The sequence below is a fragment of the Rhipicephalus microplus genome, chromosome 6 (genome assembly GCF_043290135.1).
Source record: "Rhipicephalus microplus isolate Deutch F79 chromosome 6, USDA_Rmic, whole genome shotgun sequence".
In the NCBI taxonomy this organism is placed as follows: domain Eukaryota; kingdom Metazoa; phylum Arthropoda; class Arachnida; order Ixodida; family Ixodidae; genus Rhipicephalus; species Rhipicephalus microplus.
The window spans coordinates 105,246,848-105,263,595 of record NC_134705.1 but is presented as its reverse complement, the minus strand read 5'-3'; the positions used below and the strand labels follow the sequence as shown (position 1 = coordinate 105,263,595).

Below are 16,748 nucleotides of genomic sequence, written 5' to 3'. Positions count from 1 at the left end.
ATAAATATTGTCTTTCTGTTCATGAGGCTGTCGTGATTGCGTCCGATGACCTGGGCCCTTGAGTAAACCCCTTACTCACCACGATTGGCGAGCCTTGTCAGGATCTGCACTTACCATCTTTCACCGAGAGTACGTCACACACAAGATGCCTGTTAACGTGCGAAGACGACTTTGTATTGAAGTGGAGGTCGGGTGGTGTTGCTCCTACTTACAACTAATGTTGCAAGAAGACTTCGAAGAGGAATTATTTTCAACTCCGGTACATGTGCAAAAATGACAAAGAGCGTGTGCATGTGTGACGGGAAGGACAGGAGCTGTTGTCTGAGATAAGCACAGCTATCTTGGAAAAATAAGAGATTGAAAAACATGGGGTAGCACTTAACGAGATTAATAAAGAAAACCAAGTCAAACTTCACAAAGACGAGGAGACAACCATGATGCTGGCACAATTCTGACAGGTAGATTCGAAAAAGTATATTTTGGAGAACGTGATAATGTTGCTCTGAGTATACGGCCTGCAAGTGAATGTGTTAAGCAGAAATGCATGGCATCGAAGGTGACAGCAGTATGGAGCAGCATGGTCTCTGCAGTCGTCAGTGTAAACCTCTCGGCTGAACAAAAAGCGCGTCAAGCGTATCTGAGATTTGCTTCGAAGCCCAACGCAAAGCGAGTGGCAATGACAAACCCTAAAATAGAGCCAGTAGATCATGACTTGGGCAAAAGCGGCCGGAACACCCCAGTACTCGTGCAGCTAGGAACATGATACTTCGTGTGAGTGTGAGCCCGAAACATGATACTTCGTACCGTTTGGAGGCAAATGAACTTCGAGACAACCGTAAGCTGGTGCGTATTTTGCACTACGTAGCTTGGCACTCATACCCCGTTTTTAGGATTGAATACTGCTCCATCTGTATGAACATCGAGACGCCACTGCGATACACAGGAACAGATAGGAAAGAGAACTCTGGTTCTGTGCTAGTACATGGAAGAAAAGGACGAATATTACAAACCTGGTTGACATATCCTGAACTGAACTGTGACCCGACAATGGACTTAAGCTGAATGCCTATCATCAACAAAGGTACCAATTTAAATGCATCCCTACATTCTTCGACACGTTAGCACCGTGAAGTTCGATGCTATTCGAACTACTTCAACCAGACCAATCGAAAAGCGTGCTACTTTCTGAAAGAGGAGAGAAGAATGTGACATTTATGACGAGTGCGACATTGAGGCAAGTTCGGAGTGGGAAATTGACTTGAAGAGAAGAAAGAAGACTAGTGCAGGAAGCTTGCACGGCCAGCGTACCCCTAATGGGATGAGCCATTCGTCTTGGATCCAACAAAGCAACCGGCTTCAATGGTTGTCAGGGCTTTGGATCCCGTTTCTTGGGTGCTCGCCCTGGTCGAACGTAACCTGGACGCCAACAAGACGTCAGGGTGCGAGACATCCACGTACCCTCGAGCCAGTGAGCTACATGAAAATACGTGTTTCCATCGTGGACGCTACGGCAACGGACTCAGTGCCACGTTTCCCGCTGCTACGGTAACCGCAGCGGCGGTGCACGTCAGTGTAGTCCAGAAACCTTGGTGGCGCGGGAGCGAAAAGTGCTGTGTGTTAAGAGTTAGACGTAGTCTCACGTCGACAGCAACTTCCCTGTTTACCCTCTTTGACCTCGTATCATCGTGATGTTCGTTTGTGTGATATGCAGTCCTCGTCCCCTATAAATATTGTCTTTGTATTCATCAGGCTGTCTTGAGTGCGTCTGATGACCGCGGTCCAATGAGTAAACCTTTTTCTCACCACAGTCATTGATATCGTACATGTGTATCGCGTTGGCACTACACGTTTTATAAAACTTACATTCAAAAGTGAATCTTTGCCCTCGCATGCCAAGGTGGGTCCCTTTCGGCATCCTATACGACTGTTCATCCTTATGACACTTCAAGGCCACAATGTTTTGAGGTTTGGAGACGTGAGTCGGAGCACAATAATTTGCTCGCACTGTGCCAAACCACACGTGCCAACTCCTGCGCTACCACGGTACTCAAGTACCACAATCGCCTGGGGTCCCATCACACTCCGTCAAATGACTGCCCCAAGATACAAAAGGAAGTGAACATTCTTAAGCATATGGTGTGAGACTGGTTGTCTCGTCGGCAGTTTGTTGCTGTTGTCACACTTCAGCGCTTCCAAGATCGTCGCGGTTGAAGAGACTTTTTGATACTTAGTTCACAGATGACACGACGTCCTGTGCTTCCTAGACCATAAGTGTGCCCGTCAATGTCTGCGGACAGGGCGGCAATAGAGCACATGGAATCTGATATTTGTCCAGCATTGCTAAAGCTGCAGCTAGAGTGACTGCCATAGAAAAAACCACAGCTACAGTCAAAGCCATAGGGCGATCCAAAGCGAATCAAACAATTGCAGCAGACCAAGCCAACATTGGCTGAGTCAACTATAGTGCTGGTTAATAATACTATGCCTGAAGAAGACCAGGACATCGCTGCGGCACTACCATCTCTCCTGGACACCATATTTGTGCTTTGGAATAAGCTAAATGCTCCGTCAATTTGAAACGCCCTGACACAGCTGGAGGCACTCACTCCGATCTTTCAGCGCTTCACTATATATAGTCACCACGGATCGCCGGCGACCCTCTCAAAGGCCGCAATTTCTTTGTCACATGTCTGATTTGATTGATTGATTTGTTGGGTTTAACGTCCCAAAACCACCATATCATTATGAGAGACGCCGTAGTGGAGGGCTCCGGAAATTTCGACCACCTGGTGTTTGTAACGTGCGCCCAAATCTCAGCACACGGGCCTACAACATTTCCGCCTCCATAGGAAATGCAGCCGCCGCAGCCGGGATTGGATCCCGTGAGCTGCGGGTCAGCAGCCGATGTCACATGTCTGAATGCTGAAGTTTGTTAGTCAGAAACGTTTCCGGCCCCAGTGACTGACTGATTGTCTCATACATATCTGATTATCTCCTTTCTTTTTCTTCTTAATCCCCATCCGCCAACCTGAAGTGCAGGGTAGCAAACCGGACACTCATCTGGTGAACCTCCATGTCTTTGCTCTTTTTGTTTTTTTCTCTTTCTCAATTGTGACGTCTTTCAGTGAATAAACAAGTGGCATAATTACTGCCCGAGTCGTCGTACCTTCCTCTATCATCGCGTGTGTGTGTTTTTTTTTTGAGGGGTCAATTTGTTGAATATGTGCCACGTTTTGAGAAGCTAAATAATTTTATAATTTCGATCAAAATGATATACATAACGCTCCTTGACCAGGCGTTGTTTCAACTGGCCTACAAGTATGTAAACAATAAAGCATGGAAAGTTGGAGTGATATGTGCCTACATGGGCAAAACCAGAACCGCCCCCCCTATCGTGATTGGCAGGAGTGTTTAAAAAGTTGCAGTAACTCTACCTTAGTTAACAATATTTTATACTAATTCAAACTCTTTGCTACCTCATATCTAGGCGCAGGCAGCATGTCTGCAAAAAAGGTGACATAATATTATTATATTTGTTTCGCCCCTCAATATTTAGTCAGTGATGCTGAGACCAGGTGGTCTTAACTTGTGCACCCTTTCACTACTGCATCTCTGATAATATTCTGGTTTATATAAGTAAAGTCCCGCCTATTATGATAAGCGGCAGTCACATAGTATTGTTTTATTGAAAGCTGGAGATGCTTAAGTGTCTTCCTCCGTTTCTGAAGTGTCCATTACTCTGCCTTAGTTCTTTTGTGCAGTTCACTTTCTTGTGCCAACACACGAGTAATATTTTGTCAAACTATGACAATTTTTTAATGTCAAGAACCTCCGTAGGTTTGCATAGTTGAGCTAGAACCTGTGATGCCAAAACAGATGATTTTATTACAAAGTCAGGCATACTTTCAAAATCTGAAAAATTCCATGTTGGCAATTAGGAGCGTGAAACAGGCAAAGTACATGAAAAGTTTTGTTACACTCAAGAGCACTTAAAAGAAGTAAACAGGACAATGATTGAGAAAATAATTGCACTCTTTACTTGGTGCAAACTTCTCGAAATCACGTCTACATTCCAGTATTCATTGTGAAATTATCACTTTCGCGTTTCAATTGAAGTGCTCTACGGATTAATATTGGAAGTCAAGTGTAACAACACAGAGCGCCTAACTAGCTCTCTATGGCTAAGCGAATGCCTTCTTTTTATTTAAGCAAATGCCTATAGATACAGATGTGGTAAGTAAAAGAGTGCGGCTTTGTTGTTTCGCAACTGTCACGTGGCTTATATGGCCAGTTTACGAATGCGCTTCTTGTGCATGAGTGTTAGTCGTTCGAAAATAATAAATGCGATGCAGCTTAGGGTCGATCTTATTCCGATGCGCGTCGTGACCATTATTAATGCGCCAGCACGAACACTCGCTCTCTATCTACTCTCCTGCGCTCCCCTTCTCTCGCCTCGCTACACAGACGCATGGAGGGACCCCTAACCTAAGCTCGCTTTCTCTTCTCTCTCTCTAGACAGCCCTCCCCCTGGCGTTCCCACCCCTATCGCACGCACACTTCGCCTTTCTCTCTCTCTCCTTCAACGCTGAACGAGCCAGCGTCTGTTAACCTACGCTCACTTCCCTCTCTTCCTCCTCCAGACATTCCTCCCCACGGCGTTTACACTTCGATTGCGTATGCGCGTCACCTCTCCTCTCTCTCCTTCCTTACGCTCCACTCTCTCACCCCGCACCGCCTACGCAGGCGGCGTCTTCCAGCAAACTTCTCGGTTGTAAAATTATTAACCAAGTCAAGCTGGAAATCGCTCATTTGTTGACATGGCTTTCGTGTCAAATAAAGAAGCTTTCACAACAGTATTCGTGAACGTTAAAGATGAACTAGCCAACTCGACTTTATTCTACACCTTCCTTCTACGCGGCCGTTTTGCTTCCTCAACCTATACCAAATTTCACTAAATTTGTTATCACGTAACGTGAATAGATGAAGGTAAACGACACATCCAAGTATGATAATCATTACACCGGAGATATGTACGGCATCATTTACCTCCACCTCGTAAAGTGCTGATTTCAAAGTAACATATCTACGTTGCTCATTCGTGCTTCGCATTTCATCGATTTATACTGTACGTGGAATCTGCCAATTTTTCCTATGCAACGCCGCAGTGAGCGTCAGCGTTGACGCGGTCGCCAGTGTAAGCACTGGCGCCCTCTACTTCGCATCTACACATGACTCCCTTCAGCGGGAGATGGAGGAATGTTTTTATGAAAATTCGGCTAAGTCCTGTTTCATTTCCAGTCTGTTTTACTATATTCATCTTGTTTGGCTGTTCTGTTTTCCTGTCTTCGTTTTCCTTGTTCACTGATTTCCTCTACTGATTATATGTACTAATTTTCTCCACAAGATTCATCCTTATGAAACCCCATATGGCTGAAATTTTCGGAGACCTCCCGTCACTCATATTCCTACCATTGTTTTGAGACGGAAATCACCAAACTTTATTTATGTTTATCGATAGCTCATAAAGCAATTGCTCGAAACCAGATGCCTGTGTATCTAGACGTCAGCTTCCTTCTATGAATATACAAGCTGCAGTGCCTACTGGAACTGCCTCTTGCGAATGCACCACCACACGCAAGCCACCGGAAGCATTTCTTTTGTGTTCGCCTGATTCCCTTTACCATGGTGTTCCCTGTATGACCCTGTACTGTTCCCAATACCTTTATTTTATCTTTGTCACTGGTGCAATAAATTATGGAATGTTCTATTCTATTTAGTGCTTGGTACTTCATAGTCTCTTTAAACAACAAGGGGTTTGGCGCAGTGAAGCAAGTTATAGAGTTGGGGGCAGATCTTTAGTCTTTGCTGTCTTTCTTCTGTTTTCTTTATTTTTTATGGAAAGTCGGTATTCAGGTGCTTGAATTGAAAATCACTCCTGTGTCTTTTTTATTATTGCTCTTTCAAGAGCGAGGGTGTGTCCCGTGTTTTTCATTGAGGTATTGTGATGTGCAAAATAATTTAAAAATTAGACATCCGTATAGCTAAAATACTTATTTCTTTTTTGCCATAGGGCACACACTAGTTGGATACCAGGCAGAAAGTATATAATACTTCGGTTCTAGAAAATGGGTAGCATACTGAGGAACTGGAGTGCAACAGCGCCTTCCAAATTATGCTACCCGTGGTCCGCGTGCCATGTGGTGACGGTCTATCAAAAAAAAGTATGCGCCACAAAAGGGTGAATCCCAGTAACCGCCAACACTCCATACCATGCATATCATATCGAATTAGTTCATTGCTATTGCACAAAACATTTCGCTCTGTGGCGGTGATTTCGGCAACGCCAACGAAGTTCACCAAGGCACTCAAGTTTCCCATGCAAAACCAGACTCACAAAAGCGCGTATGTTGTTAAGCCGGCGGTACGGCAAAGAAATCTGAAGTTAAACTGTGAAATTCTTTCTCAACTAGGTATTTAACACTCCACATACGTCATGTTGGTATGGCGCAGTGGTTAGTGTCTCCGAGTGGTAATCCACAGCTTGCACGTTCAATCGTCCGTGGTAGTTGTTTTTTTACGGGATGGGTGTCTTTTTTTGCAACGTTTATTACACAATTTTTTATTTTTTGTTGCAGCTGGTCACGGTAATCTGACGCCATTTCACGCTCATGCGTTGCCGGCACTGCAGCACCCACCATATCTCACCATGCGCCATAGTGGACGTTTTCCAGTATTCACCAACTACATTATCCCACAATTAAGGGGTGGGGGGGTTAAACTATGCCTACAATTCGTGTTTTTTCCATGAAGGGCCCTGTTTAAATCTTCACTTCTTGAAACTTATTGGAACACTGATGACGCGTTGTCCAAGTTTGCTGTGGGAAAAACTAGCGCAATTTGCATGCCTCGCCACTCCCTAGCTTACACGTGATGAAGCTGAAGCATCATTTTATTTTCATTGTGAAGTGCTTCGTCGTAGTGTTGGTATTGCTCTGAAACACTTACCGGATGTGCACTAACGACGACAGTGCTCAATCTTGGTGGGCTAGAAGGCTGAAAAAAGGATCGCAGGGGGCACAGTAAGTGGACGTTAACATGAAAATCAATTAAACTGATTACTTATTTGAACAAAGCCACTTACACAGAAGCTGTAGTACTTGTGCTATTCTCAATATTATTGGAAAGCCTCATTTCATAAACAAAATATATGCAACTGCAATTCTCATGCTTGATATAATTTTTCATTTCAATGAAAATATTGATAGCATTTGAAGGCCACTGTCGGTAAGTACTTTTATAGTGTACTTTTGATGGTGTAGTTTCTCCACTTGTCGATTTCGCTTGTCACAGGGTCCTAGCCTGTGGTGCATTTCTTTTCATTCAAATAAGTAGGTCGTGTTACGAGCAATCATTCGCGTTCCTTTTATTATAAAGGTGACAAAATTATAATGTGATGCCCCAAAAGTTTCTTGTGTTCACGCTGATAAGTAGGCGTTTTTATGTCAGTCACTATTTATCAGTTTATTGGAGCATCTAATATTTGAGCACTTTAATCATTTTCGGCAACCTTACCTAAAATATTCTCTTTCATCGTGATGAGTTTTATGTACCTCAAGAATGTGCTCTGTCGTGCTTTAAAACTTCAAACATTTGTCTTGATATCAAACCTTAGGACGCGAAATTTTACAAGACCTCGGAGAATAAAAAAAAACAGAATTCTACAGAAACCTGAAGTATGTTTGTAGCTTATCCTGTAGGCAGTAAGCTTCGAACATAAGTCATATGCCTACAAAGCGATACTACGAGTATGAATCGCGCGGACGGAACTTAGTCGAAGGAACACGCAGCATACGTAGTACAAAACAACAACGAAGCCAATTGTTTCTTCGACTTATTACCCTCTTGATGCAGTTTGCGTACCCAACCATGGATCGAATAACCCTTAAAGACTCCATTCTGTAAAAAAAGGAAATGTGCAAAACAAGATACATAACTACAGAGCAGCTTCTTGACCCGTCCTGTTTCATGCTATGTATTTGTTATGAACAGTCACAGAGTCATTTCAAACAAAATTTTAGTGGTACATCTTCTCGAAAGCTTTTTGGTCGTTTCGCTATTGTAAGACGGCCTTTGTAAGCAACATCCCATGAACTATTCAATTTATTATAAATTTGCTGTAGAGCAGTTCTCATTTTATCCACTGCCAATTTTCGGTATTCGATGCATGCCATACAGTCATAATACGATTTTTATTATACCACTAAGTGGTCAGTTCGCAAAAATGATTCACTTGCCGGAAGGAAGGTGGGACCACCGACTCCTGGAAGGTGGCCAGGCTGAAAGGTGTTTAGCACACAATGAAAAATGATGAACAAAAGCAAGTACATGCTGTCAACTATTCCTCATTTGGGCGAAAACCGTACTTGCTTTGTAAGAAATATCACGTGGCGAGAGCCAGCATGTCAAAGAGCAAGGCACATATAGTACCAGAAAACCGCAGTATTAGAGAGGCGAATCGGTTTGGGTTGTGCTTATTCACTACAAATTCTATAAAGTGCGGAAGTGTGCGCGTTTCATTGAAACTGGTAGTATAAAATTCAAAAAATTCCCAGCTTTAATATTCCATTCCCGAGGGCTTTGCGTTCAGTGCGACTTTTCGGCAACCGAGGGATTGAAAAGTGGCATTCACCCGCCTCCTTCTTCATGTGTAGAAAAACGTCAACGAGTGCTTGACTGAATGCTGATAACATGATTATTATAAAAAGTTGTTTTGCTAGTATAATGAGATATTAAAGTTCAGCGTTAGAGACAAGTAACACGATTGCAACCACTACACGTAAATCTTGAATAATAAACAAAGGACGTTTGCTCAATACGCAGTTCCTTATTGAAATTCAAATAGCGAAGGCTGTATTAGTGAAAGCTTAGTGTTCGTTAGATGTCAACTAAAAAGCGTGCGTTCAATTACCCCCCCCCCCCACCCCATCCCACCCCTGATGAGTTTGGTATCGCCGCCTTAAGTGGATGCTCGAGGTAGCCAGTGAATATTTTAAGCCAAGCTTCCAGTTACTCAAAGAATGCGTTAGTGGCGTACGGCTACAGTCCTCCACCAGCGAGCGCAAAAAAAAATTCCGCTTTTCGACAGCGCACCCATCAAATACAGATTGGTACTTCCCCGATGGTGATCATCCTTTTGTAATATAACGTAGAGATGATTTATCGGGGTGGCTATAGAGAAGCGCGTTGTGCTGTTTGGTGCGTACTGAAGCTACGGACGTAGCTAATTAGTTTACATGGTATAATTGTCGTTGCCACACAACATTGCGATACGACATTGCACGAACACAAAAACAAACGTCACTTCTGCGTACAATAGTTGCGGCAATTATTTGGGGGCAAGTAAACGTGCTTTATTAGCAACCATGAAAGCAACTCTTTGCCGGTCTTTAAATTGATATCTTAAGCCATTTGGTGTATAGCACTGCAGGTGGCACCAATTTTTAAGCGTTTGACGTGTCAATTCACTTTGGCTTATGTTTATCTTGCGTTTTTTAAAATGTGTATTTTTTCCAGTGGCGTTTTTTACCCAAGCACAGTCTTCGCGAAAACAGAATGGTTGGAGGGTACACAAAACAAAGATGTGTGAATCAACTCCTAGAATAGGAGAACCATGCCTGGTGAAATATAGCAGGGATGCGAGAAAGGGTGTTGAAAGACAGAAGAATGAAATGGAGGTTGGAAAGGAAAACTCCTATAATACCACAGGCGTGCATTAGGAAGTATAACAAAGGGGCGGGAAAAGGAAGTGATGGTGGTTGAGCATGAAAGAGGGAAAGGGAGGTTAGAGCATATTATAGACTTCTATTGTGAGGTTGAAGCCCAACCGCGGTGGTCCAGTGGCTAATGTACTCGGCTGCTGACCCGCAGGTCGCGGGATTGAATCCCGGCTGCAGTGGCTGCATTTCCGATAGAGGCAGAAATGTTGTAAGCCCGTGTGCTCAGGTTTGGGTGCAGGGTAAAGAACCCCAGGTGGTGAAATTTTCCGGAGCCCTGCACTATCACGTCTCTCATAATAAAATGGTGGTTTTGGGACGTTATACCCCACATATCAATCAAGTTTTGCAAGGGGATGAACAAAGATGTGAATATCCACTAGAGAAAGAAAAACTGTCGAAGACGAAATGGTGAGGTGGTGAACAGTAGCATAGACATGTACAGTATAACACAGCAAGGTGCGGAAACGCAAAATGATGGTGAGGGGGGGGGGGGTGACCTGAGGCTTACATAAAGGAAAAAAAGGCTAGTGGCCATTATACAAAGAAATTGATAACTAACAAAGGAAATATAGATTCAGAATAACATTTGAATATATAGTAGAGAAGTATGATCAAAACGAAGAGATGATGAAAGACGATAAAAAAGAACACAGTGTGTTCAGCAGATAGGAGTAATTTTTTAACCGCGCTCTGCTGTTACATCAGGTTCTACAGACATGGGACTGGCCCTAATATTTGTTGCTAACTTGAGAAACTTTGCAATGAGTTTGTTGTCGTAAATAATAGATTTTTTTCCGAATGAGTAATGGCATTTAGTACGCTATTATTATAAACGACGGAACAGTTTGTGCAGACAATCGGGGTACTATGTTTTTACTAAGCGTAACACTAGCCGTTAGAATAAATACTGTTTCGATAATCGAAATGCATTTAGCAAAAAGTGTGTTAGCCACACCTTTTAACGAGAAAGCGCGAAGTCCCTACAGAGCTGCTGAGCCTACTGCACGATAGCAATTTTTAGTTGAGTTGACATCAATACTTATGCATGAAATAAAATTTATAGCACAATCTGCAATGAAGCCCAATAAGGCCTCTAATATTTCAATTCGTCTACGTCTCCGTTCTTATGAATTAAGATGATGTTGGCGTTCTTCTAAGATTTCGGCAGACTTTCCGTCACGAGACACTTCGTATACAAGTGGGCTATTTTCTTCAAACACAATATCTCCACCATCTTTCAGCAGGTATGTTGTTACATTTTCTCACTAGTGCGTTTGCTTTTTTTCATTCCTCTGAGACTTTGCATACTTCCATGGCCGTTGGTGGTAAGGTGTAGAATTCTTCTGCGTTATTATTGCTTGTTACAATACCATAAAAAGTGATATCTTAATCCCTTCTTGCACAGCCAGCTTCTAAACCGCGGTTACACTAACCACGGTTCGCTGTTGTTACACAGCACACGAAACCGCTGTTTTGACGCTAACCACGGTTTTAAGAAACCGAGCTTGACAACCTCAGTTAGGCAGATATCCCAGAAAATGGCAGCGCCAACCCCCGAGTGCATGCCGCGAGTGCGCGTTGCGTTTTGCTGTCGCAAAAAACGCGTTAAGCATTTCCATCTCTCTAGTAACAGGGTAACATCGGCAAACTGAGGTTGGCGCTAAGCGTGGTTCCACGCGGGTAACCGTGGTTTGTCGTAACTGCGCTTCGCTTGCCTGTGTAACATGGTTGTAAGAAGCAACGCGAATTTCAAGCAAAGGGATCTGTTGTACTTTTTTAGCACTGTAGAATACGACATGACCGTCTATCAGCTCTCAGCTTCACATGACTTGTGGTTCGCCTGACATTTTCTATACTGCTTGAAAGCGCATTCATGCTTTAAAAAAGCTGGCCTTGTATCTGCATGTTAATCTACATAGGTCGTCGAAAGACGATAGTCTTGGGTGTGAAGAGAGTGAACAGAACATTTATTTGATGTTATGCACAAGAAAATCGGTGAATGGTATTCTGGAGGCGTGCCGTTAGAGTGTCTCGAGCGTTCAGCGGAGGTGAACGAGTGCATCAAGTCACGTTACATGGGAGACATGGGCGCCATTTGGCAGTTTTCTTGGCAAAGGAAGCGCACGGTCCTGAGACGGGCGTGCCCGCTCACCCGTCTCGGAGGTGCTAAGGTGTAAAACGCAAGAAATCAGGTAGGTGCCACCACTGTGTCGTCTTAGCGAAGCTTTGGCAACACTCGCCTTTTCGTGCAAGCGTTGCATGGTCAGCGGAGCGTGATAAACACTACGGTCCTTATGTGTATGTCATTTGTATGCCTTTTCTTGTAAACGAGGCACATGCAGAATATATACGTGTTTTATGGTGCGTCAAATATGTACGATATTTGATTTTACATTGACAATCGCACAAGTATTACGCTTAATCTTTATCAACATTGGTGGGCGCTGCAGATGGGGTCGGCCGTTTGGGATATCGGCTGGTGCCGTTTAAAGTAACCGATTCGGTTGAGGGTGGACAAACAGACAAATGTACAGGCAAACACACAGACCATAATTTTCGCGTCGGAGGTCCCCAAGATAGACTACCGTCTTTAATCTGACCCGGTGCGGCTATGAACTTCTGAGCTTTTGATATTAGGCCGGCTTAGTGCTCTGCAGGGCCTCCTTCTCACTAATTTATTCTCTCACACCAGCTTCTTCTCTCGCTCAATTTCGACATTGGTAGCTTCAAAGTGTCTGATTTTAATTCATGGTACTCCAACTTTTGACATTTTCTGTCAGCTGACAATTTGCGCGCTGCTTTTCACGAATCAATCAGCTACTTTCATGTGTTTCTCACGTCGAGCGTATAGGTTGCGGGTGGTTTCACTGCATGAAAATTAAACGCGAAAAGCGGTATGAGCCTCGGGACAGAAGAAGAAGAAGCACGAGAGCCGGGACAGAAAAGAAGAGAAGGATGAAGTTAAAAATATTGCAGTTTAATATGGACGCCAGTTCCATACGCAGGCTGTAATGCTGTTCCGTTTTTTAAGTAGGAACACAACAATTTTTTTGGCGCAGCCGGCCGTTGAAAGCAACAATTTTTTTAATTTTCATTTATTTATTTGATTTAGGCATTCTTTACGAAAATGCCCACAAAGGGGGCAAATGGAGAGAGCGTCTCCTGACTAGGCCTACTGTACGTAGGCCTAGTCATATATTAGTTTAAAAAAACTAATATATGAAGATGGTCAGTCCCACCCCATGACTCCAACTGAGATTGTTTCTTAAAGTTGCTCTAGCCCACTTCACATTCCCGTCGAAGTAGGAAACAAGACGATGATGGCTCTAGTAGACAACGGTGCATCTGTGTTCATTATAAATGCCAAGATGGTGGATGCACGTCGCGTGCAGAGTGGGAGAGTCCTTTGGGTACAAGGCTATGATAGAAAAGTAACGTTATATGATCAGTGGGTCTTTGTAAACATCAAGTTCTAGGGTCAGAAAATAGAGAGCGACGTGTTGGTGGTAGTTGGGGGGACGTGCAACTTTTTGCTCTCAAAACCAGATTTAAAGAAATAAAAGGTCAACGTATACTGGGAGGCTGTGGTTCTAGTCGAGGTCGTAGCAAGAAACGTGACATATGGAGATACTCTACCAAGGTCGATGGTACGAAGCAACCCAGAACAATCTGAAGAAATCAATCAATTGAGGCTCAGAGAAAACTCCGAACAACTGGTTTTTACTGAAGGTCGGTATCAAGTACCAGTAACACTTATTTCCAGAGTCCTTTATTTCTTACCACGATAGCTCAGAATATGGAGGACACGACGGATTTAGGCGCACCTACAACAAATAGGTCAAGATATTTACATAGCCTCGCATGAAGAAAGACATCAGTCAGTACGTTCGTTCCTCCCATGAGGGTCAAGTACACAAAGTCAAGTGTAAACAGCTTACAGAGTCTATGATACTACCTTGCCGTTCGAACGTGCCTTTCGAAGAAGTTAACCTAGATTTCGCCGAACTAAATGAGAAACGGAAAGGAGCCAAGAAAACGCAAGCTTTGCTTCTCGCCATAGATGAATGCACGAGGATGGCCGCGGCACGAGCAGGAAAAGAAGATGCAAATAGCGTCATAACTCTCCTCGAAAGAGACATTCTTAAGACTAAGCGGTCAATCGAATGCGATAACGGCCCTGCGTTCAAGAGCGATAAGCTAGCGACATGGGCTCGGGATCACATTATATTGATGAAGTTCTGTGCTCCATATCATCCCGCAGCGGATGGGCTTACAGAACGTGCCATACGGGACGTGGAACATTTCATCAAGATGTGCGATAGTTTTCCTGCTGGATGGATATGTTCCTTGGAAGCCGCCGTGAAACATCATAATGGATCCTATACAAGTGGCTTGGGGTGCAGTCTAAAGTACGCTTCTTCAGGAGTATCCGCTATTCTAAACGCAGACCGTGAGTTGGGACTCTTGCAAATCATTAAAAACATCGAGGAGAGCCAAGAAAAATCACAGATGAGATACGGAAAACGAATAAAGGAGATTTTTGACAAGAGGCATCGAGCAATTATACCAGGCATTCAAGTCACCGACCTCGAACTAGTGATCAAGTGAATAAGAGATGACAGTGCCAAATTTTACGGTCCTTACTCTGTGACCAAGGCTGCCACCCAGAAGAAAATTCTGAAGACTGTCTGGTACACTGGTGAAGGTGGATCAGTTGAATGCGCTTCAATTGGAAATGTCTTCAAATATTACCCCAGGAAGACCAATTAAAAGAAACCGCAAAGGTGAAGTGGTATGAGCCTTGGGACAGGAGAAGAAGAAGCACGAGAGCCGGGGCAGGAAAGAAGAAAAGGATGAAGTTCAAAATAAAGCCGATTATTATGGACGCCAGTTCCATACTCAGGCTATAATGCTGTTCCGTTCTTTTAAGAAGGACCACTTCAATAAACACTGCGGTTCTTGTTTGTATGTTTTTGTATGCCTTTTGTAGTAAAAGCGGCACATGCAGAATATATACTTGTTTTTATGGTGCCTGGAATGTGCGCAATAATTATTTTTAATTGACAATCGCGCACCTTTGAACGCTGAATCTTGAGCAACATCGGTGGGCGCTGCGGATGGGGTTGGCCTTTTTGGACATCGGCTGGTGCCGTTTAGAGTAACCGATTCAGTTAAGTGTGGACAAACAGACAATCGTACAGACAGACACACAGACCAAAATTTTTCCGTCAAAGGTCCCCGAGAAAGACTATCGTCTTTAAAACTGACCCGGTGTGGCTTCGAACTTCTGAGCTTGCGATGTTAGGCCGGCTTAGTGCTTTGTAAGGCCTCCTTCTTACTTGTGTATTCTCTCATAACAGGTTCTTTACTGGCTCTTTTTGACATTGTTATATTCAAAGTGTCTGATTTTAATTCAAGGTACTCCAACTCTTGACATTTCCTGTCAGCTGACAAGCGTGCTGCTTTTCGCTAACTAATCAGCTACTTTCATTTGTTTCTCACGCCGAGCGTATAGGTCGCGGGTGGTTTCACTGCATGAAACTTAAACACGAAAATCTTCTAAGTGCTAAACAGTAGACGGGCACAGCCCTTATGGCTGTATCTAATTTTGTTGCCGTTTTGAGTAGTAATTAAAACTCTGGTAAATAGATATTGTACAGAACGATGATCCTAAGTGGGGAGTCAGATATACGTACTACTATTTACATCTGAGGCTTGCTTAATAACATAAAATAGTGGATGACGAGGTAACAAGCGAAATATTTCTAGCTCTAGAGAGTGGAGAAAGGCAAGAAACTCCGTGCTAAAGTAATGACGTGTTTGCATCCCTCACAACAAAGCGGTAGCTCGAATTTATATATACCCCGACAACTCTGGACACCACGTACGTACACAACGATAAGTTCATGCGACACTTTGAAACGGCGACAAACATACCGAGCGCAAACAAGCACGGTCATGGAAATATTCAATTCAAAGTTAAATATCAAAAAGCAGTTTAGATTGTGAATTCAATGGTATTTTTAATTGTAATCTTTAGTATATACGTTGAGAAGTAAACAGCGCAACTTTCCGTAAGGATTAGCATTGAAGGGCAAATGATGCACTGTTTAACTAATGTTCCTAAAAGTTTCGTCAGCGGGTATTCCGTCATAATTTTCTGTTATGAGGCGAAATCTCAACAGCATAAAAAGCCATGCCCATGCTGTGACGCTATACAGTTTATAAGTACGACAACCACATTGGTCGCATTGTTTGACCTTGATTTTCTTTGTTTCAATGACGTTAAAAGACTCCCTGTGACATTTTTAGCATTCCCGGCACTGTATTTACTAGTACTTGCTCTTAAACAGTGTTTGGGAGATGTATTTGATAGTTTACAGTTTGAGATATTCAAGTGCCCTCATCACTATCTTGAACAAATTTATCTATTTAGAGCGTAAATTTGCAAACTGTACATTGTGCTCGTGTCTCGTTAGCTTTTTTTTTTTGGTTCGTTGGTAAAAGTTTTGTCAGTGTTACACCAGTTCGAAGCAAACACATCCATTAAATAATGAAGATGATGGCGCTCCTTTCTTTAAGCAAAGTCGTTTTTATACTTTGCAAGCATTTCATATGAATTGGTTAATTGCTGCTAAATAATAAAATAAGCACTATTTGTTGTTCTTTGATGTCGAAGTCAAATTGCATCATTTCCCGCGAAACAAATTTACGCGAAGGCCAAAATAAAGTTTCGCTCATCACGGGCACCTTCCTCCATGCAAACGCGCCCTTGCAACCTGAGCACATCATGAATTCACTTTAGAGTATGGTGCTATTACTCTTCCCGAACTTTTGTGGGAGCACACCAAGTGGGTTCACCGCCCCGCCACGCACGACAGCGTTGATTTAGCATGCGTCTGCAGAATCTTGTTAACCAACACAATCACGTGATCGTAGAGAAAGTGTAAAGGAGAGAGACAGCTTCTTACA

The 16,748-nt window shown here is 43.2% G+C and overlaps 1 protein-coding gene across 1 annotated transcript in view; it reads right to left on the bottom strand.

The window, feature by feature from the left end:
* LOC142765971 (uncharacterized) overlaps positions 1-16,748 on the bottom strand; it is a 214,937-nt gene that overhangs the window by 102,189 nt on the left and 96,000 nt on the right. Inside the window, exon 6 of the mRNA XM_075867779.1 lies at positions 7,006-7,053. Coding sequence (XP_075723894.1) covers positions 7,006-7,053 — 48 coding nt within the window. The remainder of the gene's footprint in view (positions 1-7,005; positions 7,054-16,748) is intronic.